Genomic DNA, 24160 nt, shown 5'->3' on the forward strand with positions numbered 1-24160 from the left:
CAGGGGGCAGAGGCTCTTGTGAGCCCAGATTGCACCACTGCACTCTAGCCTGGGCAACAAAGGTGAAAACACCTACTCAAAAAAAAAAAAAAAAAAAAGGAAGCCTCCAGCCAGAGCAAACAGAAAACAGGAAACAGGAGGGGCGCAGTGGCTCATGCCTGGAATCCAGCACTTTGGGAGGCTGAGGTGGGAGGATTGCTGGAGCCCAGGAGTTCAAAAGCAGCCTGGGCAATACAGTGAGACTCCATCTCTACAAAAAAAAAAAAAAAAAAAAAATTAGCTGAACATGGTGCACATGCCTGTGGTCCCAGCTACTTGGGAGGCTGAGGTGGGAGGACTACTTGAGCCCAGAAGTTTAAAGCTACAATGAGCTGTGATTGTGCCATTGCACTCCAGCCTGGGTGACAGTGAGAGACCCTGTCTCCAAAAAACAAACGAACACCCCACAACAAAAAAAAACCCCACAACAACAACAAAACACAAAAACACAACAACAAAAAAAGGAAAACAGGAGAGACAGGGGCAGAAGAGGAGCCCAGCAGAGGACCCAGACACCCACTGGCACACAGGCTGCAAGCGCCTGGCTGCACGGATTAACACAGCCCTCGCCAAGGCGTATCACTGTGTATCTGTTCTTACAACACTAGGAACAAAGAGACCTTACAAACCTTCAGAGAAAAAAACAGGTCAAGTATCAAGGATCAGGTGTTAGAACGGCCTCTGGCTTCTCTTTTTTTTTTTTTTTTTTTTTTTTTTGAGACGGAGTCTCGCTCTGTCGCCCAGGCTGGAGTACAGTGGCGCGATCTCGGCTCACTGCAAGCTCCGCCTCCCGGGTTCACGCCATTCTCCTGCCTCAGCCTCCCGAGTAGCTGGGACTACAGGCGCCCACAACCGCGCCCGGCTAATTTTTTGTATTTTTAGTAGAGACGGGGTTTCACTGTGGTCTCGATCTCCTGACCTTGTGATCCGCCCGCCTCGGCCTCCCAAAGTGCTGGGATTACAGGCATGAGCCACCGCGCCCGGCCGGCCTCTGGCTTCTCAACAGCAATCCTGGAAGCTGAGAGACAATGGAGGAAGACCCTCAAAATCCTAAAGGAAAATGGTTTCCAACCTAGACTGTTATACCCAGCAAGGTCAAGGGTGAACACAGATGAAAGACTTTTCAGACATGCAATATCTCTAAAAAGTCACCGACCATGGGCCGGGCGCGGTGGCTCAAGCCTGTAATCCCAGCACTTTGGGAGGCCGAGGCGGGCGGATCATGAGGTCAGGAGATCAAGACCATCCTGGCTAACACGGTGAAACCCTGTCTCTACTAAAAAATACAAAAAAACTAGCCGGGTGAGGTGGCGGGCGCCTGTAGTCCCAGCTACTCGGGAGGCTGAGGCAGGAGAATGGCGTAAACCCGGGAGGCAGAGCTTGCAGTGAGCCGAGATCGCGCCACTGCACTCCAGACTGGGCGACAGCGTGAGACTCCGTCTCAAAAAAAAAATAAAATAAAATAAAAAAAGTCACCGACCATGAACCCTTCCTTGGGAACCGACTGGAGGATAAACTCCACCCAAACAAACACAGACACAGAGAGAGGAAGACCCGGGATCCGGGAGAAAGGGGCTCTAACATGAGGGGAGGTCAAAGATGACACCAGGACAACAGCTGGGTCCCGGGTAGAGAGAGGTACCAGGCCAGACTGGAGCTGGCCAAGACAGTGCAGGAGAGATCTCTGCAGGGGGAAGAAACAGACAAGACACATTCCTAATGTGTCCAAATGTGTGAGACAACTGGCAGAGAGTTGGGATTGAATGTGTGAAACTGCACTTAGAAAACTAGATAAGCAGGCTGGGCGCGGAGGCCGAGGCAGGTAGATCACCTGAGGTCAGGAGTTCAAGACCAGCCTGGCCAATATGGCGAAACTCCATCTCTATTAAAAATACAAAAAATTAGCTGGGTGTGGTGGCACATGCCTGTTAATCCCAGCTACTCGGGAGGCTGAGGCAGAAGAATCACTCGGACCCAGGAGGTGGAGGTTGCAGTGAGCAGAGACTGATCAAACCATTGCACGCCAGCCTGGGCAACAGAGCGAGACTCTGTCTCAAAAAAAAAAAAAAAAAAAAAAAAGAAAAGAAAAAGAAAAAAAAACTAGATGAGCAAACAAGATGATTATCAAGTCCAGGGAAAACAGAGTCACAGAGACAAGGAATTGCAGGTGTGATTCATCCCCTGCCTCCACTGTGAAGCTCTCCTCCTTCCTCACAGCAAGGTCCATGCCTGGGAAGTGTTGCAGCTCTGGGAGGGTGGAAGCAGGAAGGGAGGTGGGTGGCTGGGGGACGGGGGAAGGGGGAGCAAGAGCTCTGCACGCTTCTGTTTCCCTGGAGAGTCAATCAGAAACACCTGAAGTCAGGGGACCAAACACGGCTCCAGAAGCAGCATTCGGAGACAGGCAGCGAAAAGAATTGAAAGGAGCTCTCCAGAGAGGGCAAAATTGGCAGAAGAGACTTGTTTCTTGTAGCACATCTTATACAACCCACTGAAATGTCAACCTACCGATTTTCACATGTGACTTTGTTTTCTTTCTTTTACACATGGAGTCTCACTCTGTTGCCCAGGCTGGAGTGCGGTGGATGATCCTGGTCTCCAGTGATCCTCCCACCCAGCCTCCTGAGTAGGTGGGACTAGAGGCACATACCACCACACTTGGCATTTCATGTCATTAAAAATAAAAACCAGGCTGGGTGTGGTGGCTCCTATCTGTAATCCCAACACTTTGGAAGGCCAAGACAGGTGGATAACTTGAGGTCAGGAGTTCCAGACCAGCCTGGTCAACACAGTGCAACTCCATCTCTACTAAAAATACAAAAATTAGCTGGGTCAGCCGGGCGCGGTGGCTCACGCCTGTAATCCCAGCACTTTGGGAGGCCGAGACGGGCGGATCACGAGGTCAGGAGATCGAGACCATCCTGGCTAACACGGTGAAACCCCGTCTCTACTAAAAAATACAAAAAACTAGCCGGGCGAGGTGGCGGGCGCCTATAGTCCCAGCTACTCGGGAGGCTGAGCCAGGAGAATGGCGTGAACCCGGGAGGCGGAGCTTGCAGTGAGCTGAGATCTGGCCACCGCACTCCAGCCTGGGTGACAGAGCGAGACTCCGTCTCAAAAAAAAAAAAAAAAAAAAAAAATTAGCTGGGTGTGGCCAGGCACGGTGGCTCACGCAAGTAATCCCAGCACTTTGGGAGGCCGAGGCGGGCAGATCATCTGAGGTCAGGAGTTCAAGACCAGCCTGGCCAACATGGAGAAACCCAGTGTCTACTAAAAATACAAATATTAGCCGGGCGTAGTGGCACTCACCTGTAGCCCCAGCTACTCAAGACGCTGAAGTGGGATGATTGCTTGAACCCAGGAGATGGAGGTTTGTAGTGAGCCGAGATCGTGCCACTGCACTACAGCCTGAGTGACAGAGTGAGACCCTATCTCAAAAAAAAAAAAAAAAAAAAAAAATTAGCTGGCGTGGTAGCAGGTGCCTGTATTCCCAGCTACTAGGGAGGCTGAGGCAGGAGAACTGCTTGAACCCAGGAGGCGGAGGTTGCAGTGAGCCAATATCATCCCCACTGAACTCTAGTGGGCGACAGACCAAGACTCCGTCTCAAAAAAAAAAAACTAACCAAAAACCGAAAAGCAAAACTGGCAGGGCACAGTGGCACATGCCTGCAATCCCAGCACTTTGGGAGGCTGAGGGCTGGGAGGATCACTTGAGGCCAGTAGTTTGAGACCAGCCTGGACAACACAGCAAGACCTCATCTCTACAAAATAAAAATTTAAAAAATGAGCCAGGTGTGATGTGCATCCCCCTAGCCATTCTGGAGGCAGAGGCAGGAGAACTGTTTGAGCCTAGGGGTTTGTGGTTCTAGTGAGCTATGATCACACCACTGTACTTCAGCTTGAACGACAGAGTGAGACTCTGTCTCAAAAAATAAAAATAAAAATCAACCAGGATGCCTGGGCCTCACCCCAGACCTGCTGAATTCATATCTCCAGGGAGGGGCCGGGGCCTGGACATTTTTTTTTTTTTTTAAATGAAATCTGGCTTTGTCACCCAGGCTGGGGTTCTCCGCTCACTGCAAGCTCCACCTCCTGGGTTCACGCTACTCTCCTGCCTCAGCCTCCCAAGTAGCTGGGACTACAGGCACCTGTCACCACGCCCAGCTAATTTTTTGTATTTTCAGTAGAGACCTTGTGATCCGCCCACCTCGGCCTCCCAAAGTGCTGGGATTACAGGCGTGAGCCACCATGCCCGGCCGAGGCCTGGATATTTTTAATAAGCTCCTCTGATGGCTCTAATGTGGATCTGACCCTTCACTTTACTGATGGGAAAATGAAAGTGAAAGACCAGTGAGTTTAAGCAACATTCCCAAGGTCACTTGAATCCACAGGCAAAAAGCAAGTATTAGTTGAAGTTCTTCTGATTGCAAGTAATGGATTCCGCCCACGATGGGAACAGTCCTTCCTGGCTGGCAGGGTTCCGGGATGCTGCAGTCTCCCTGAGCACGCACCCCACTGCTGGAAACGGCCGCATGCCACCTTCCCAACGCTCTGCAAGGCACCTGCATGCAGGCCAGCTGGGAAGGAAGGCTTCTGCAGCATTGTGGATACAAGCAGTGCTGGCACAGTGAGGTTGGATCAAGGTGACCAAGAGGCACTTGTACAGACAACTGGTCCAGTCACCAAAAGGGGATTAATGAGATTACAGACCCCGGCTGGGACGCCAGCATGGATTGGCTTCCTCTGCCCCAAAGCAATCCACGTCAGAGTCCCCATGTCCACTCAATCCCAACCTCACATCTCACAGATGTGCACCATGAATCCAGCGAATCAGGCCAGAGAATTTCCACAGCTCACTGCAGACTTTCCCATTTGGGTCCTGTCTGGCCCTGCTCAAGAGCCTTCCATAGGTCCCACTGCCCATGGAATTAGCCACAAACTCTCCAGCCTGAGAGTCAAGATCCTCCAAAGATGACCCAAAGGACATCTCAGGTCTTCTCTTTCCCACAACATCCTTTCTGCATCCTTCCCTCCCAGAGGTTCACTGCCAGGAGCCTAGAAGCCCACGGAGCTAATGTCTCACAGTCCTCAGGGTGGTCCAGCAACAGACAGTCCTCCCAAAGCAGCAGGGAGGAGCACTCTTCCCTACTCAGAAACACTGGGCCAAACCTCTTTACCTGCTGGTCACTGAAAATGCCCACCGAGTCTGAAGTCCCAGTTCAAACACTACCCATCCTCGGAAACCAGGTTTGGGACCCTGGGGATCTGTGTTTTTTTTCATGATTGTTTCTATAACCTCCTGCTCTGCTCTTCTTTTAGTCATTTAACTTTTGGTCACTTAACTCCAAAAACAGCTTCACTCATTTCCTCTTTTTTTTTTTTGAGACAGAATCTTAGTCTGTCGCCCAGGCTGGAGTATAGTAGAACGATCTCAGCTCACTGCAACCTCCACCTCCCAGGCTCAAGCAATCCTCCTGTCTCAGCCTCCCGAGTAGCTGAAATTACAGGCATGTGACACCAGGCCCAGCTAATGTTTTTTTTTTTTTTTTTTTTTTTTTTTTTTTTTTTTTTTTAGACGGAGTCTCGCTCTGTCGCCCAGGCTGGAGTGCAGTGGCCAGATCTCAGCTCACTGCAAGCTCCGCCTCCCGGGTTCACGCCATTCTCCTGCCTCAGCCTCCCGAGTAGCTGGGACTACAGGCGCCCGCCACCTCGCCCGGCTAGTTTTTTTGTATTTTGTAGTAGAGACGGGGTTTCACCGTGTTAGCCAGGATGTGAGCTAATGTTTTGTATTTTTGGTAGAAATGGGGTTTTACCATGTCTCTCAGGCTGGTCTCGAACTCCTGAGCTCAGGTGATTCACCTGTCTCGGCCTCCCAAAGTACTGGGATTACAGGTGTGAGCCACCATGCTCAGCCAGCTTCACTCATTTCTGTTCCCTCTGCAAATCCAACACAGTGTAGGGTATCCTATAACGTTCATTTAAAACTTTTTTTTTTTTTTTTTTTTTTGAGACAGGGCCTCATTCTGTCACCCCGGCTGGAGTGTGCTGGCATGATCACGGCTCACTGCAGCCTCAACCTCCCTAGTAGCTGGAACTACAGGCACATACCACCATATCTGGCTAATTTTTTGTGTTTTTCATAGAGATAGGATTTCATAATAATCCCAGGCTGGTCTTGAACTCCTGAGCTCAAGCAATCTACCCGCCTCGACCTCCCAAAGTGCTGGCCACCACAGGCATGAGCCACCACACCCAGCCCATTTAAATTTTTTTTTACACTTTAATATTTAAAACAACTGTACAGAGGCCAGGCATGGTGGCTCACATTTGTATTCCCAGTACTTTGGGAGGCTAAGGTGGGAGGCTTGCTTGAGGCCAGGAGTCCAAGACCAGCCTGCGCAATATAGCAAGACTATGTCTCTACAATTTTTTTTTTTTAAATTAGCTAGGTGCGGTGGTGCATGCCTGTAGTGTCCTAGTTAGTTGGGAGGCTGAGGTGGGAGGATGGCTTGACCCAGGAGTTTGAGGTTCCAGTGAGCCATGACCACTCCACTGTGCTCCAGCCTGGGCAAGGAGTGAGACTGTGTCTCTAAAAAACAAAAACAGGCCAGGCGCGGTGGCTCATGCCTGTAATCCCAGCACTTGGGGAGGCGGGTGGATCACGAGACCAGGAGATTGAGACTGTCCTGGCTAACATGGTGAAACCCTATCTCTACTAAAAATATACACACAAAAATTAGCTGAGCGTGGTGGTGGGCGCCTGTAGTCCCAGCTACTCCAGAGGATGAGGCAGGAGAATGGTCTGAACCTGGGAGGTGGAACTTGCAGTGAGCTGAGATCATGCCACTGCATTCCAGCCTGGGTGACAGAGAGAGACTCCGTATTAAAAAAAACCCCCCAAAAACAAAAAAAACCCCAGCTCTACAGAGGTATGTTGACATACAATGAAATGCACACATTTAAAGTACATAATTGGGTAAGCTTTGACATATGCATATACTCATGAAGCCACTGCCACATCTCCCCTTTGAAATTTCTGCCAGGCCTTGAGTAAGTACTGATCTGACTGATCTGTGCTAGCATTTTCTTTTTTTTTAATTTTAATTTTATTTTTTATTTTTTTGAGACAGAGTCTCACTCTGTTGCCCAGGCTGGAGTTCAAGCAATTCTCCCGCCTCAGCCTCCCAAGTAGCTGGGATTACAGGTGTGCACCACCACACCTAGGTGACTTTTGTAGTTTTAGTAGAGATGGGGTTTCACCATGTTGGCCAGGCTGGTCTTGAACTCCTGACCTCAGGTGATCCACCTGCCTTAGCCTCCCAAAGTGCTGGGATTATAGGCATGAGCCACAGCACCCGGCCTGTGTTAGCATTTTCTAATATTTTATATAAATAAGTTTGTTTTTGAGACAGGGTGACGCTCTGTCGCCCAGGCTGGAGTGAGGTGGCAGTCATCATGGCTCACTGCAGTCTCTGCCTCCTGGGCTCAAGGGATCCTCCCACCTTAGCCTCCCAAGTAGCCAGGACTACAGGTGTGCACCACCACACTCAGCTAATTTTTGTATTTTTTGTACAGATGGAGTTTTGCCATGTTGCTCAGGCTGGTCTTGAACTCCTGGGCTCAGGTGATCTACTCGTCTCAGCTTCCCCAAGTGTTGGGATTACAGACATGAGCCACCGTACCTGGCCAAATTTTATATAAATGAAATTATAACAGTATGTATTCTTTGTCTGGCTTCTTGACTCAGCATAATTATTTCATCAAATTTAGAAAACTTTCAGCTGTATTTCTTCTTCACATCTTTTTTTCCTGTCACCCTTCTTCCCTCTTCTTTTAAGACTTGGATTTCATTTATGTGAGGTCACTTGAAGGGGTCTGTGCTCACTGATTCTCTGAACATTTTCTTGCCTGTTTCCCTCTAGGCTTCAATGTGGATGGTTTTTCACTGCTGTGTCTTCAAGCTCACTAGTCTTTTCTTCTGCAAATTCTATGCTGCCATTAATCTCATCCAGTGCATTTTTCAACTTAGACACTGCAATTTTAATCCCTACAAATTTGATTTGAGTTTTTTTTTTTAGAGGCAGGGTCTTGCCATCTTGCCCAGGCTCATCTTGAACTCCTGAGCTCAAGCAATTCTCCCAGCTCAGCGTCCCAAAGTGCTGGGATTGCAGGCATGAGCCACCACGCCCAGCTTGGAGGTTTTTGTTATTGATTTTTTTTTTTTTTTTTTTGAGACAGAGTCTTGCTCTGTCACCCAGGCTGGAGTGCAGTGGTGTAATCTTGGCTCACTGCAACCTCCACCTCCCAGGTTCAAGTGATTCTCATGCCTCAGCCTTCTGAGGAGCTAGGATTACAGGTATGTGCCACCACGCTTGGCTAATTTTTGTATTTTTAGTAGAGATGAGGTTTTGCCATGTTGGCCAGGCTGGTCTCGAACTCCTGACCTCAGGTGGTCTGCCCACCCCAGCCTCCCAATGTGCTGGGATTACAGGTGTGAGCCATTGCGTGCCTGGCCTAGCCTGGAGTTTTTGTATCTCTCATTTTTCTACTTAACAGGCTGAATCTCTCTACTAGCTTCTTGGATACATAAAGGTCTAACAACTGTTTCAATGTCCTGTCTACGAATCTTACCATCTGTATCGTTTCTGGGTCAGCTCCTATTGATGGATTTCTTCTCCCTTCATTGCAGGTTGTATTTTCCTGCTTCTCTGCTTGTTGGGTAAGCGTTAATTGGTTGCCCATGTGAATTTTATCTTGTTGATGTTGGATATTTTTGCAATCTGTAAATATTCTGGAGCTTTGTTCTGAGATGCTGTTAAGTTACTCTGAAACCGTTTGATTCTTCCGAGTCTTGCTTTAAGCTCCAGTAGGTAGGACCAGAGCTGCATTTAGTGTCAGGCTAATTTTGCTCCATATCTGAGGCAAAACACTCCTAGGCATATGACCTACTTATGGGTGCATGTGATCTGTCCAGCAGAAGACCCCCTGGTTGGTCACAGGGAATTGTGTCACAGGCTCCTTCCTTAAACGTGGTCTACCCAGGCCACTTGCCTGGCTTCAAGCTCTTCAAGAACGATGCCAATGCCTTAGCCCAGGCCTCCCTGCCCTGGCCTGTGTCAGCCTCCCAATACAGCCCCTTTCTGCACCCTGGGCAAGGGTGCCTTCTGCTCAGTGCCTATACTTCACGTCCCCTCTGCTTGGAACACCCTCTGTCCTGCCTGCCTGCCACACTCCTACTTGCCTTTTTTGTACCAGTGCCACCTCTCGTGAGATCCTCTGACCACTCCAAGGCCCTGACAGCACATCCCTCTCCAGCTGGCTCCATGGCACTCTGCCCACAGCTCTAGAAGCATAGGGGCCAGTGGTTTGCGTGTCTCTACGGTAGCCTGTGAGTGTCCCTGGATGGGGCTGTTCTTGCCGCTGCTCCGTATACTGTGGGCCTTGAGGATGAGGGGCTGCAGAGGCCCAGCACAACCACTGACCACCCTGAGACCAGGAAACTCGCTTTGGCCAGGCCTTGCTTTCCTCACCTGCAGAAGTGGCAAGGCTACGTGTTTTCCAGTCTCCTTCTAACTCTAAAATCTTTGTGTGGGGCAGGGGGAAGGGGGGACAACCTACTGGGGTTCAGATTTATATGGGCTGGGTAGGTCAGAGATGTGCCTTGGAGAAGAAAGGTTGCTCAATGACCCACAAAAGATGGGTCCCTTGTAAAATATACATATTTTTCTCCCTGATCATGAACAAGTTTTCCTGCCCGTTATGAGAAAACATGGTAAATAGAGAAGAGTATTATAATCACTCATAATCTCTGGATCAAAATAGTCTTTTTTTTTTTTTTGAGATGGAGTTTCGCTCTTGTTGTCCATGCTAGAGTGCAATGGCGTGATCTCGGCTCACCACAACCTCTGCCTCCCGGGTTCAAGCAATTCTCCTGCCTCAGCTTCCTGAGTAGCTGGGGTTACAGGCGTGTGCCACCACACCCAGTTAATTTTGTATTTTCATTAGAGACGGGTTTCTCCATATTGGTCAGGCTGGTCTCGAACTCCCGACCTCAGGTGATCTGCCCACATCAGCCTCCCAAAGTGCTGGGATTACAGGCATGAGCCACTGCACCCGGCCTCATAATAGTCACCTTTGCTGTAGTTTCTTCTAGGTTTTCAGTGGGAAATTATTTTTAATTTTTATTGATTGAGACAGGGTCTTGCTCTGTTGCCCAGGCTGGAGTGCAGTGGTACAAACATGCTCACTGCAGCCTTGACCTCCTGGGCTCAAGTGATCCTCCCACCTCAGCCTCCTTAGTAGCTGGGACCACAGGTGCACGCCACCACATCTGGCTAATTTAAAAAATTACCTGTAGAGACGGGGTCTCACTATGCTGCCTAGGCTGATTTTGAACTCCTGGGTTCAAGTGATCCTCCTACTTTGGCCTCCCAAAGTGCTGGGATTATAGGCATGAGCCACTGCACCCAGCCTAGTAGGATTTTATAGTTTTGTTTTACAAAACTGGAACCACACCATAGATGCCATTTCAGAGTCCACTGTAAGCACAGTAAGAACAGACAACTCTTCCACTCAAGCACATAGGGCACACAGAATGTGAAACTTCGCACCAACTATGCTTGCGTTAGAGGTACCTCTAACACAGACAGAAAATTCTCTAACTCAAACAGCAAACTCCAGACTCTGAAGATGCTAAACACAACTATAAATATTTTCTCCAAACCCTTCCAAGTGTTAGCAAGTCTGAAAACTGAGTCATTTGTTTTGAGTACTTTGTTAAAACTTTATTGCAAAACTACTACAGGTGGTATCTTCCCAGAGAAGAGAATAGGACAATGGAACTAAATAGAGGAGCTGATGCTAATTTTAAAGATTTCTGTGGCTTCACTTCAGGTGCCCTTGAGCATCTAACCCCTGCCTCCATTTCCATTTCCACTGCAAATACATCCTCTATGCAGATGAAGAAGCTCAAGTCGAAGAAAAAATAAAACAAAGTGGAAAGATGTAGAACATCATCAAAATACATAAACCCCGCTTGTTCTCCAATCCTCAGATTCAACCATCTCTTCTGACTTCCAGTCCTCAGAGTGAGCCCCCGTCTCCCCTCACTCCTGGGCTCATTTTCAGGACCCTCTGCGATGTAAAGATTTGCACGTGTAGGCTTTGTCCTAAAATACCACGTGTGAGGCCACTAAGCCTATGACATGTCGCCACAACCTGGTGCTTGCTGCAGATCTTGGGCCTCAGAGCCATAGGAGGGGCAGAGGCGGGTGTCACACACCTGGGTCTATGTCCCAGTCCTGCCGCCTGCCCGCTATGAGGTCTCAGGCAACTTTCTGAACCTCTGAGCTAGGGTTTTCTCCTCTGTCAAATGGGGAAAGATGCAGCCACTTCCCAAGTTGTTGTGAGGACTGAGGGAAAGATATACTTCAGGCATTAGCCTGGCACAAGGCGAGTGCCTGGCAGCAGAACTTGTCTTCACTTCTGATCTCAGCAAACAATTGTCAGTGCCAGCAGCCTGGGAGAAGTGCCTTCCTCAGCCCAGGGGAGCCTCAGCAGGGGCAGCACCTGGGAGCTGGGGGCCTGGGTCCCCGCCTGGGCTTGGCACACACTAGAGTTGGGATCCTGGGCAAATTGCTCAACTGTTCCGGGTAACAGATTTCCTCGTAAGATAGGGAGAACCACTGACTCTTCTGTTTCCTGGGGCGATAAAAGGGTTAGGGATCAGGCAGTGCTTGGCAAAGTGCAGGAGAAAGGCCTGTGTACATGTGAAGCCTGACTCCTTTCCCACAGAAACCAACTTCAGAAGCAATTTGTATCTACAGAATCCGTGGCAAACCGAATGTCTTCCAGAGCATGCTAAAAGCTAACTCAATGAGAAAATGTGGCTCTATTCAGCAGAACTACTTGAAATAGTTCATGCTTAACATCCCATTTAGCAATCACTACTTTATTCAGAGCACAGCTTTGAGGTCCTTTCATGTGAATTTGTTCTATTTTGGCCATTTTCCTGGGCAAAGCTGTTGATCACCACAGTCAATAGAGCACTTTAAGCAAAGCTTTCTTCCCCAGTTTAGCTTTGCTTCCTAGAGGTTATTCTAGAGTCTACATGGAGACAGGAACAGGAATTTGTGGTTGCACACAGTTCTCCACGTAACCCTTTTGCCAGGTACCCGTGTGGCCCCATGGCTACAGATAGGTACACACAGCACAGGCAAGAGTGGCTCCAGCCCCACTGAGGACTGAGCCCAGCAGCTTCCCGCCTGCCCTACTCTCCAGCATCCTGGCCTCTGGCTTGCTGGGAAAAGGAGGAGGTAAGGCACATGGGCGCTCAACCCACTCAAGGATGTTCTTTCCACAACATATCCTGCAAATCTCGCTCTTCCACTCAGCAGCCCTTTACTAACACTGGCCTGCCTCTGCACTGGGATCCTACAAACTTTACAGTCCAGTGTTACCACAGGTCTTCCATATGTACGTGATAATTGTGACAAATATTCCTGGGAGCTCCCAGAGGAATATCACTATCAAGCAAAGCACTGTGCACAAGAATGTGTGGAGGAAGTAACAGAGTGGAAATAGAAGAAAGAGAGAATAGAAAAACAACAGAGAAAAAGCAAGAAAACCAAAAGGAGGTGTTTTGAAAAGAGCAACAAAATCGACAAACCTTTAGCTAGACTGACTAAGAAAAAATGAGAGAAGATTCAAATTCTTCTTCTTATTATTATTAGAGTCGTGCTCTGTTGCCCAGGCTGGAGTATAGTGGCAATTGGCAATAAAATCAGCAATCATAGCTCACTGCAGCCTTGAACTCCTGGGCTCAAGCAATTCTACCTTAGCCTTCTGAGTAGCTGGGACTACAGGTGCACTACTAGGCCCAAGAAATTTTTTTTGTGTGTGTGTGGTAGAGATGATGCCTTGCTATGTCGTCCAGGCTAGTCTTGAACTCCTAGGCTCAAGTGGTCTTCCTGCCTCAACCTTCCAAAGTGGGATTACAGACATGAGCCACTGTGCCCAGCCAATTCAAATTATTAAAATCAGAAAGAGGAGACATTACTATCAACTTCACAAAAATGAAAAGTATTACAGAAGAATACTGTGATCAATTGGATGCCAACAAATTAGATAAAATAGATGAAATGAACAAATTCCTAGAAAGAATAAACTACTTAGATTGAATCAAGAAGAAAGAGAGGCAGGGTACAGTGGCTCATGCCTGTAATCCCAGCACTTTGGGAGGCCAAGGCAGGCAGATCACTTGAGGTCAGGAGTTCAAGACCAGCCTGGCCAACATAGTGAAACCCCGTCTCTACCAAAAATACAAAATTAGGCTGGGCACAGTGACTCACATCTGTAATCCCAGCACTTTGGGAGGCCGAGGCAGGTGGATCACAAGGTCAGGAGATCAAGACTATCCTGTCCAACATAGTGAAACCCCATCTCTACTAAAAATACAAAAATTAGCCAGGCATGGTGGTGCACGCCTGTAACCCCAGCTACTTGGCAGGAGAATTGTTTGAACCTGGGAGGCGGAGGTTTCAGTGAGCCAAGATTGTGCCATTGCCCTCCAGTCTGGGCAACAAGAGCAAAACTCCGTCTCAAAAAAAAAAAAGAAGAAGAAATAGAAAATTCTGAATTGGCTGGGTGCAGTGGCTCATGCCTGTAATCCTAGCACTTTGGGAGGCTGAGGGGGTGGATCATTTGAGGTTAGGAGTTCAAGACAAGCCTGGCCAACATGGTGAAACCTCATCTCTACTAAAAATAGAAAAATTAGCTGGGTGTAGTGGTGCATGTCCGTAGTCCCAGCCACTAGGGAGGCTGAGGCAGGAGAATTGCAAGAATCTAGGAGACGGAGGTTGCAGTGGGCCAAGATCACACCAATGCACTCTAGCCTGGGTGACAGAGTGAGACTCCATGTCAGAGAAAAAAAAAAAAAAATTCTGAATAGACCTACAATGAATAAAGAGATTGAATTAGTAGTCAAAAAACTTCCCACAAAAAAAGCTCAGGCCTACATGGCTACATTAATTCATGGATGGGATGATGAATTCTAACAAATGGGGTTTAAGAAATAAAACCAATCTTTCAAAAACTCTTCCAAAAAGTAGAAAAGAAGAAAACACTTCCCAATGCATTCTATGAGGCCAGCATTACCTTGATACCAAAACCAGACAAACACATGACAAGAAAACCAAAGACCAATCTCTCTCATGAATATAGACACAAAAATCCTCAACAAAACTTTAGCAAACCAAATCCAGCAACGTACACACACAAACGATTACACATCATGACCAACGGGGATTTTTCCCAGGAATGAAACTGTATTTCAACATATAAAACTCCATCAGTATAATGTATCATATTAACAAAGGAAAAAAACCACAAGGCCATCTCAATAGGCATAGAAAAAGCATTTGACAAAACCCAACACCCTTTCATCATAACAAACACCGAACAAACTAGGAACGGAAAGAACTCCTAGAATTCCTTCTAGGAATAGAAGGGAACTTCAACCTAATAAAGGGAGCCTAAGAAAACACAAAGCACGCCTGTAATCCCAGCACTTTGGGAGGCCGAGGCGGGCGGATCACAAGGTCAGGAGATCGAGACCACGGTGAAACCCCGTCTCTACTAAAAATACAAAAAATTAGCCGGGCGCGGTTGTGGGCGCCTGTAGTCCCAGCTACTCGGGAGGCTGAGGCAGGAGAATGGCGTGAACCCGGGAGGCGGAGCTTGCAGTGAGCCGAGATCGCGCCACTGCACTCCAGCCTGGGCGACAGAGCGAGACTCCGTCTCAAAAAAAAAAAAAAAAAAAAAAGAAAACACAAAGCTCACATCATATTTAATGGTAAAAGACTGAATGCCTTCCCCTTAAGATCAGAAACAAGACAAGGAAGTCCACTCTTGCCACTTCTATTCAACACTGTCCTAGAAGTTCCAGCCAGGGCAATCAGGCAAGACAGTAAAATAAAAGACATATAGATAGGAAGGAAGAAGTAAAATTATCTCTATTGGCAGACCATGTCAGAAGCCATGATCTCATCTATAGAAAATGCAAAAGAAATCTGCAAAAACCTGTTAGACCCAATACACAAGTTTAGCAAGGTTGCCAGACACAAGATCAATATACAAAACTCTATACTAGCAATGGGCAATCTGAAAATGAAGAAAACAATTCCATTTACAATAGCATCAAAAGGAATAAAGAACTTAGAAATAAACTTAACAAGAGCAGTATAAAACGTATACTCTGAAAACTACAAAACATTGGTGAAGGAAAGTAAAGAAGATCTAAATAAATGGGAAGACATCCCATGTTCACAGACTGGAAGATTTTCCAAATTTATCTACTGATTCAACACAATTCCTTTCAAAATTCCAATTAGTATTTTTTTTTTTTTTTGCAGAAATTGACATACTTATCCTAAAATTCACATGGATGTAGGAGGGGCTCCATGTAGCTGAAACAATCTTGAAAAAGAAAAAGTTAGAGGATTCATACTTCCTGATTTCAAAATTTACAACGAAGCTAAGTACTCAGGACAGTGTAGTATAAGGATAGATATACACAGATCACTGGGATATAACTAGGAGTCCAGTAGTAACCCTTTATATTTACAATCGATTGATTTTGACAAGGGTGTTAAGATAATTTAATGTGGACAGAATAGTCTTTTCACTAAATGGTGTTGGTACAACTGAATAGCCATATGTAAAAGAATGCATTTGGACAACTATCTCATATCATATACAAAAATTAACTCAAAATGGATGAAGCACTTAATGTAAGAGCTAAAACTATAAAACTGCTAGAAGAAAACACAGAGGTAAATCTTCGTGACCTTGGATTAGGCAACTAAAAGCAGAAGCAAATGAAGAAAAAATAAATAAACTGGACTTCATCAATATAAAAATTTTTGTGCATCAAAGAACATCATAAAGAAAGTAAAAGACAACGCACAGAATGGAAGAAAATACTTGTAAATCATGTGTCTGATAAAGGTCTAGTATACAGAATATATAAAGAACTCTTTTTTTTTTTTTTTTTAAGATGGAGTCTGCTCTGTTGTGCAGGCTGGAGTGCAGTGGCACATCTCAGCTCACTGCAAGCTCCGCCTCCCGGGGTCACACCATTCTCCTGCCTCAGCCTCCTGAGTAGCTGGGACTACAGGCGCCTGCCACCTCGCTCGGCTAACTTTTTTTGTATTTTTAGCAGAGACAGGGTTTCACCATGTTAGCCAGGATGGTCTCGATCTCCTGACATGATCCGCCCGCCTTGGCCTCCCAAAGTGCTAGGATTACAGGCGTGAGCCACCGCGCCCAGTCAAGAACTCTTATATAGAACTCAACAGGCTGGGCATGGTGGCTCACACCTGTAATCCCAGCACTTTGGGAGACTGAGGTAGGTGAATCACAAGGTCAGGAGTTTGAGACCAGCCTGGCCAACATGGTGAAACCCCATCTCTACTAAAAATACAAAAATTAGCCAGGCATGGTGGCGCATGCCTGTAATCCCAGCTACTCAGGAGGCTGAGGCAGTAGAATCACTTGAACCCAGGAAGCAGAGGTTGCAGTGAGCCACGATCACACCACAGCACTCCAGCCTGGGGGATAGAGCAAGACTCAATCTCAAAACAAACAAACAAACTCAGTAAAAGATAACACAATTTTAAAATGAGCAAAAGATTTGAGGCTGGGCGCGGTGGCACATGCCTGTAATCCAAGCACTTCGCGAGGCCGAGGTGGGTGGATCACCTGAGGCCAGGAGTTTGAGACCAGCCTGGCCAACATGGTGAAACCCTGCCTCTACTAAAAAAATATGAAAAAAAAAAAAAAAATAGCCAGGCATGAAGGCACATGTCTGTAATCCCAGCTACTCAGGAGGCTGAGACAAGAGAATCACTTGAACCCAGGAGGCAGATATTACAGTGAGTGGAGATTGTGCCACTGCACTCCAGCCTGGGCGACAGAGTGAGACTCCATCTTAAAAAAAAAAAAATTGAATACACAGTTCTTGAAAGCAGATACACAAATAACCAATAAACACATGAAAAGAGGGATGTTCGGCCGGGCGCGGTGGCTCAAGCCTGTAATCCCAGCACTTTGGGAGGCCGAGACGGGCGGATCACGAGGTCAGGAGATCAAGACCATCCTGGCTAACATGGTGAAACCCCGTCTCTACTAAAAAATACAAAAAACTAGCCGAGCGAGGTGGCGGGCGCCTGTAGTCCCAGCTACTCGGGAGGCTGAGGCAGGAGAACGGGCGTGAACCCGGGAGGCGGAGCTTGCAGTGAGCTGAGATCTGGCCACTGCACTCCAGCCTGGGCGACAGAGCGGGACTCCGTCTAAAAAAAAAAAAAAAAAAAAAAAAAAAAAAGAGGGATGTTCCATCTTATTAGTTATTAGGTGAGTGCAAATCAAACCACAATGAGATACCACTTTACAACTACTGCGATGGCTAGTATTAAAAAATTAGACATATGAAGGCAGTTCCTGAGACCAGAAAAATAAAATACCAACAAAAAACTGCAAAGGCCAGGCGCGGTGGCTCTCACTGGGTGTAATCCCAGCACTTTGAGAGGCCGAGGAGGGTGGATCACCTGAGGTCAGGAGTTTGAGACCAGCCTGACCAACATAGTGAAACTCCATCTCTACTAAAAATACAAAATCAGTTGGGCATGGTGGCATATGCCTGTAATCTCAGCTACTCAGGAGGTTGAGGCAGGAGAATTGCTTGAACCCGGGAGGCAGAGATTGTAGTGAGCCAAGATTGCACCACTGCACTCCAGACTGGGCAATAAGAGTGAAACTCTGTCTCAAAAAAAAAAAAAAAAAATATTGATGAGGATGGGAAAAACGAGAACCCTCATATCTTACTGGTGGAACACAAAACGGTGTAGCCACTGTGAAAAACACTTTGACATCCTTAATAAGTTCAATACGTAATCACCATATGACCTGCAATTCCACTTACAGACAGACACCCAATAGAACTGGGAACATACATCCTCCCTAAAGACTTGCACCCAAATGTTGACAGCAGCATTATTCACAGTAGCCAATAAGCAGAAACAATCCAAATGTCCATCCACTGGTGAAATGATAAACCAGTGTGGCCTATCCATACAACAGAGCTGTTATGCAGTCGTAAAAAGGAATTAAGAACTGATACATCTACAATGTAGATGAACTCTGAAACATGATACAAAGTGAAAGATGTCAGATAAAAAAGGCCATACAGTATATGATCCAATTTATATAAAATGTCTAGAATAGGCAAAGTCATAGAAATAGAAAGCAGATGAGTGGCTGCCATGGGCGGAGGGGCTGGTTCTGTGAGAAGAGGAAGTGACTCTAATGGGTGAGGGTGTTTTTTTTGGAGTGATGAAAACGTTCTGGAATTGGATAGTGCTAACTGTTGCACACTCTGTGAATATGCTAAAAACCACTGAGCTGCATACTGTAGAAGGCTGAAATTTTATGCTATGTGGGTTGTAACTTAAAAGGAACAATATAAAGTAGTTAGAAGGAAAAAAAGGAACATATTAACAGTGGTGTGTCAAAGGAGTCCACCTGGGTGCAGGCAACCAGCGAATGTAAGGACAATAATGAAACTGACGACAAGCAGCTTGCTTTTCATAATCACTGTACCCTAGCAGTGCTAAACATGGCAGAGATAAAGGCTCCTCTCTGCAGGGCGGACTGCTCCCTCTGGGCCACTGTGAGTAGTCACTGTGCGCAGAGGGAAAACGGAGCATGTGTTATACTTCAGTATGTACAACCTCATGTTTGCACAGTGCTGTATCATTCACACAGGACTGTCGGAGACATTACCATCCCCATAACCCTCTGGAGGAGGAAGACCCACCAATGAGGACGAGAAGCCTCCCTGTGGCCACGACTGCTAGTGGCGGCCTCCACAGAGCTCTGGAGCCGAATACCGATTTCGGCAAAGGGCCTCCCACCAACCACACTCCCCAGGGCTGGTGGAAAGACTGGGGTCCTCATCTCTGAGGCCTCACCATGACCAAAATGTAGACAGTTAGGCACAAAGGCATGTACCCGACTCTTTACCTCTCTCCTGACTCCACTGAAGGTTTCTCTGCCCAACAAGGAACCATTCCTCCCCGCCCTACTGCTGCCTCCACAACTGGCAACTTCACCGGTTTCCCAACAGAGTTACCAAATAGGGACTAGCGGGAGTCTGGGCAAATAAGTCTCAAAAAACCACAGCCCCCAGTTATAAACTTCAACAGAAATCTATTCAGCATGGGAACCAAGCCTGTGAGATCTTTTAGGGTAACTAGATAGTCCATTCGAATCAGACTTCTGCTTGTGAGCTGGGTGCTGGAGGTCAGGAGAACACAGACCGTGCTGGGATGCACTGTCAGCTGAAACACGGCAGGAGCTGGCCAGCGGAGGGCCAAACAGGAAACGGAATTTCTTCAACAAACCAGGAGAGGCACTCAGCATTTTCTCCATGACAAGATTGACTTTTACTTTCTTCTTTATACTTCTGGGTACTGATTTATTATCATTATTATTATAAAACAGAGGTTCCAAAATATAGGCAGATTTAAAAAATAATATTCACTTAGTAAAAAGTCAGAAACAAAACATTGTTATTTTGAAAGAGAAAATACATGTGTTGACTCATAATCTGTAACCATCTGTTGTTCAGTTCTAAACTTCACAAATTCCGAATTCCAATTGTGATCTTGATGAACGAGAGTGTGTAGACCCTGTGGGCATGGTTCCCCGCATTTGCTGGGAGGCCTCTAGAGGCTGTGGGGATCCTTTTGCCCAGTACCAGCACCCTCACAGTTTCTGTCCTACTGAGGAATGAGTTCCACCAGCTAACTTCTGCTTACCTGGACAGGTGGCTCAATCATTATCCAGGCTGGAAGCATGAGACTGGGATTCAGAGGCTGAGTCCCTACACGGAAGTAAACTCCACCCCTGGAATCACAGGCCCAGATGTGCTGATTTCCACATGCCAAGCTTGTCAATTTCACAGCTCCTGGAGACAAAGAAAAGTACACACACTATAATTACTTTTGTACAATGACTAATCTTTCATCTAATCTATGAACTTTGATTTTCTACTTCAAAGAAAGAAATGAGGCTGCATTTGCAACTGAATTTGGACGCTGAGTCATCGGATCTGTCCTAGTCCATCCACATTGGCTGTGTGGACTCAGCTGGGCTTGAGAACATTGTAACTCAAGAGAGTAATGATGGCCTCTGGCCACTCTGCCACCTGCCAGGTGCCACACGGCACCCCTTCCAGGCAACAGGCAAAGCAGTCAGGATGCTGTTAGCACAGCGCCCTGAACCACCAAGCCCTGGGATTAGTATCTCAATGTGGGTCCCATCATCAGCTTCCTCAGAGATGTGACTAATGCCAGTGAATTCTGGATTTGGAGAGAGGGAACTCGCATTTACAGATAATCTTTTTTTTTTTTTTTTTTTTGAGACGGAGTCTCGCTCTGTCCTCCAGGCTGGAGAGCAGTGGCCGGATCTCAGCTCACTGCAAGCTCCGCCCCCCGGGTTTACGCCATTCTCCTGCCTCAGCCTCCCAAGTAGCTGGGACTGCAGGTGCCCACCAGCTCGCCCGGCTAGTTTTTTGTATTTTTAGTAGAGACGGGGTTTCACCGTGTTAGCCAGGATGGTCTCGATCTCCTGACCTCGTGATCCGCCCGTCTCGGCCTCCCAAAGTGCTGGGATTACAGGCTTGAGCCACCGACAGATAATCTTAATCTTAATTAGAATTAAACTGACTGGGCACAGTGGCACACACCTGTAATCTTAGCACTTTCAGAGGCCATGGTGGGTGGATCAGTTGAGCCCGGAAGTTCAAGACCAGCTTGGGCAGCATAGTGAGACCCTGTCTCTACAAAATACACAGAAATTAGTTGGGTATGGTGGCACACACCTGTAGTCCCAGCTACTTGGGAGGCTGAGATCGCTTGGGCCCGCCCAGCAAGTCGAGGCTGCAGTGAGCCATGATGGTGCCACTGCACTCCAGCCTGGGTGACAGAGCGAGACCCCATCTCAAATAAACAAAACTAAGTCTCCCAAAGAATCTTCATTTTTATTCATTTCTCACTGCTATTGAGACTGATTGCAAGAGGAAAGGAAATGGGAAGATTTTTTTAAAAACAGAAATTACATTTGATAATAGTCTGGCTAAAAGAACAGCAGTCAACAGTTCCTGAGCAGCTGCTGTGGACAGGTTATCATCCTGAGCAGCTGCTATGGACAGGCTGTCAGCCAGGTCTTCACACACTCATCTCAACCCACAACAGTGACACACGATGAGTGTCATCCCACTTCACCCACGAGACCATCGGGACTCAGCCAGAAAGAGATCTGCTGAGGGCCACAAGGCAGGAGGTGGCCAGGCCAGGAGGCAAAGGAGGATCTAAGGCTTGGACCTGGGTCGGCCTGGGTCCTCTGCATCAGCAACCTCTGACCTCTGAGACTTTACCTACAGCGTAATGCACAGATCTTCAGGGTTAAATCGAATTGGTTTGTTTTGTTTTTTGTTCGTTTTTTTTTTTTTTGAGACGGAGTCTCGCTCTGTCACCCAGGCTGGAGTGCGGTGGCCGGATCTCTGCTCACTGCAAGCTCCGCCTCCCGGGTTTACGCCATTCTCCTGGCTCAGCCTCCCGAGTAGCTGGGACTACAGGCGCTGGCCACCTCGCCCGGCTAGTTTTTTGTATTTTTTTTTTTAGCTTTGTTGATTTTCTCTATTTGTTTTCTATTTCATTGATTTCTGTTCTTCTTTACTGTTGCTTTTCTCTCACTTAAGATATTTAATTTACTCTTTTTTTTTTTTTTGAGACGGAGTCTCGCTCTGTGGCCCAGGCTGGAGTGCAGTGGCCGGATCTCAGCTCACTGCAAGCTCCGCCTCCCGGGTTCACGCCATTCTCCTGCCTCAGCCTCCCGAGTAGCTGGGACTATAGGCGCCCGCCACCTCGCCTGGCTAGTTTTTTTGTACTTTTTTTAGTAGAGACGGGGTTTCACCGTGTTAGCCAGGATGGTCTCGATCTCCTGACCTCGTGATCCGCCCATCTCGGCCTCCCAAAGTGCTGGGATTACAGGCTTGAGCCACCGCGCCCGGCCTCGGCCTGTTTCATTTTTAAAGAAACCGCCAGTTTCCCCAGTGGAGGTCCTGTGCTCCATGGCCACAGCTGTGTCTGCGGGTTCTGGCTGCCCATGCCCCTGAACCTTTCCACGGCAGCCGTTCTAGGAGAGGTGAAGTTGTATCATGTCGTGGCTTTAATTTGTATTTCCTGCTAAGGAATGATGCTGGGAATCTTTTAATACGCTTATGAGCATCTGTATATCTTCTTTTGTGAAGTGCCTGTTCAAGTTTTTGCTCATTTTAAAATGAACTGTCTCCCGACTGCTGAGTTAGAGGAGTTCTCTGCACATTGTAGGTACCGGTCTTTTGTCAGATACGTGCATTGTAAATCTAGTCTGTGGTTTGGTGTTTCATTTTCTTAACAGTATTTTTTTGGATGACAATTTTTAAATTTTGATGGGTTATTCTGACCGGGGATTAAAAGGTATGCGGCTCCATTAGCTGGCAGTGCTGCCGGAGGAGGGGCAGGTGGAGGACGCCCCACACTGGGTGCAGAATCGGGAGGTGCCGCCCTTGCACAGTTGTCACTGGTATCAGATGACAGCCCACGGAGCGTAGCAAAACACGGAGGCACGACTCTGCCATGTGAGAATCTCGTCATGTGTCTTCAGTTATAACATCAACTTAAAGCTATTCATTCACTGCTACACAAAAGATTATCATTATTCCTCTGTGCATTTTCTAAAGATGACAATTTCTCTATTCCAGAAATTAACTGTATTTTCTCCTTCCTTGATCTTGTACGGAATGTTATACCAGGGAGTGTAAACAGAACTCCCTGGAACTCTAGCATTATATATGCAAAGATCTGTACCAGTCAAAATAAAGTACCTTCAGCAGTAACTCTAGAAATAGCTGAGAAACAAATGCTAATTAAAAAACACTTACGTTAGTCTTCAACCTGGCTCTAAGAGAAACTACAGGCAGCAGTGATCATGCTAACAGAGTCACATGTGACAAAAACACACCAGCCAGCATATCAGAGTTGGCAGCAACAACACTGCTCACAGAACGCGGAGTTCACATGACACAGTGAACACCCTTTCAGAACACATAGAAAAGACTGCCAGATGATGTACTTCCAGCATACAAACCAGCTGATTCTGAATCGAAGAGACAGGTGAAAGATGACAAAGCGGAACTGAGGGCTTTCCTGCAGATTTTTACCCCAGAGTGTCACCCAGGCCACCAGGCCACCTGGATGAATGAGGTTTGTGAGCCTGCTCCAAGGAAGAGGCAGTCAGGATGTGATGAACGCGGTGGCAGAGACCACAGCCCTCCCCAAACACTCCATGGCTCCCTCACATTCCCTTAGCGTTAGGCAGGATCGCACGACCAGTTCTGGCAACAGGCTCTGAGCAGAAGCAACCGAATGGTGGAACTGCAGAGCAAAGCAGGCAGGATCAGGAAACCACCACCTGGAGGACCACTGCCCTAGAAGAGGACAGACGCAGGGCCGGCTTCGTGGAAGCGGGGGCCACGGTTCACTGTGTGAAGTCGCTGATGTCTGGGGCTTGCTACCGAAGCACAGCCCAGCCTGGCTGACGCAAACACACTGACATTTTCCTGCCTGTCCCTGTTTTGTCCTTATTTTTTTCTCTTGTTTTTAAAAAATGCTTTAATTACTTTATTCGACAAAGCAGACATTTTCCCTTTAGGATTATTTCTTTTTTTTTTTTTTTTTTTGAGACGGAGTCTGGCTCTGTCGCCCAGCCTGGAGTGCAGTGGCCGATCTCGACTCACTGCAAACTCCGCCTCCCGGGTTTACGCCATTCTCCTGCCTCAGCCTCCCGAGTAGCTGGGACTACAGACGCTCGCCACCTCGCCCGGCTATTTTTTTGTATTTTTTTTTTTACTAGAGACGGGGTTTCACCGGGTTAGCCAGGATGGTCTCGATCTCCTGACCTTGTGATCCGCCCGTCTCGGCCTCCCAAAGTGCTGGGATTACAGGCTTGAGCCACCGCGCCCGGC

General features: G+C 47.4%; 1 protein-coding gene and 1 long non-coding RNA gene across 7 annotated transcripts in view; both read right to left on the reverse strand.

Annotated features, from left to right (window-relative positions):
* LOC105467653 (tectonin beta-propeller repeat containing 2) overlaps positions 1-24160 on the reverse strand; it is a 148528-nt gene that overhangs the window by 22918 nt on the left and 101450 nt on the right. For 4 of the 6 annotated variants that reach the window (XM_071099548.1, XM_071099550.1, XM_071099551.1 and 1 more), the window contains one exon: positions 19911-20059. In XM_071099548.1, coding sequence (XP_070955649.1) covers positions 19911-20059 — 149 coding nt within the window. Of the gene's footprint in view, positions 1-3261; positions 3465-17443; positions 19483-19910; positions 20060-24160 lie in introns of those variants that run through there. The other 2 variants (XM_071099553.1, XM_071099552.1) reach the window with 2 other exon arrangements.
* Positions 8236-16354, reverse strand: LOC139364175 (uncharacterized). The gene is made up of 2 exons (XR_011625490.1): positions 14875-16354; positions 8236-14588 (listed from the first exon to the last, which is right to left on the reverse strand). It is a non-coding gene; the product is annotated as an uncharacterized lncRNA (long non-coding RNA).

Source organism: Macaca nemestrina, chromosome 7, assembly GCF_043159975.1.
Source record: "Macaca nemestrina isolate mMacNem1 chromosome 7, mMacNem.hap1, whole genome shotgun sequence".
NCBI lineage: Eukaryota > Metazoa > Chordata > Mammalia > Primates > Cercopithecidae > Macaca > Macaca nemestrina.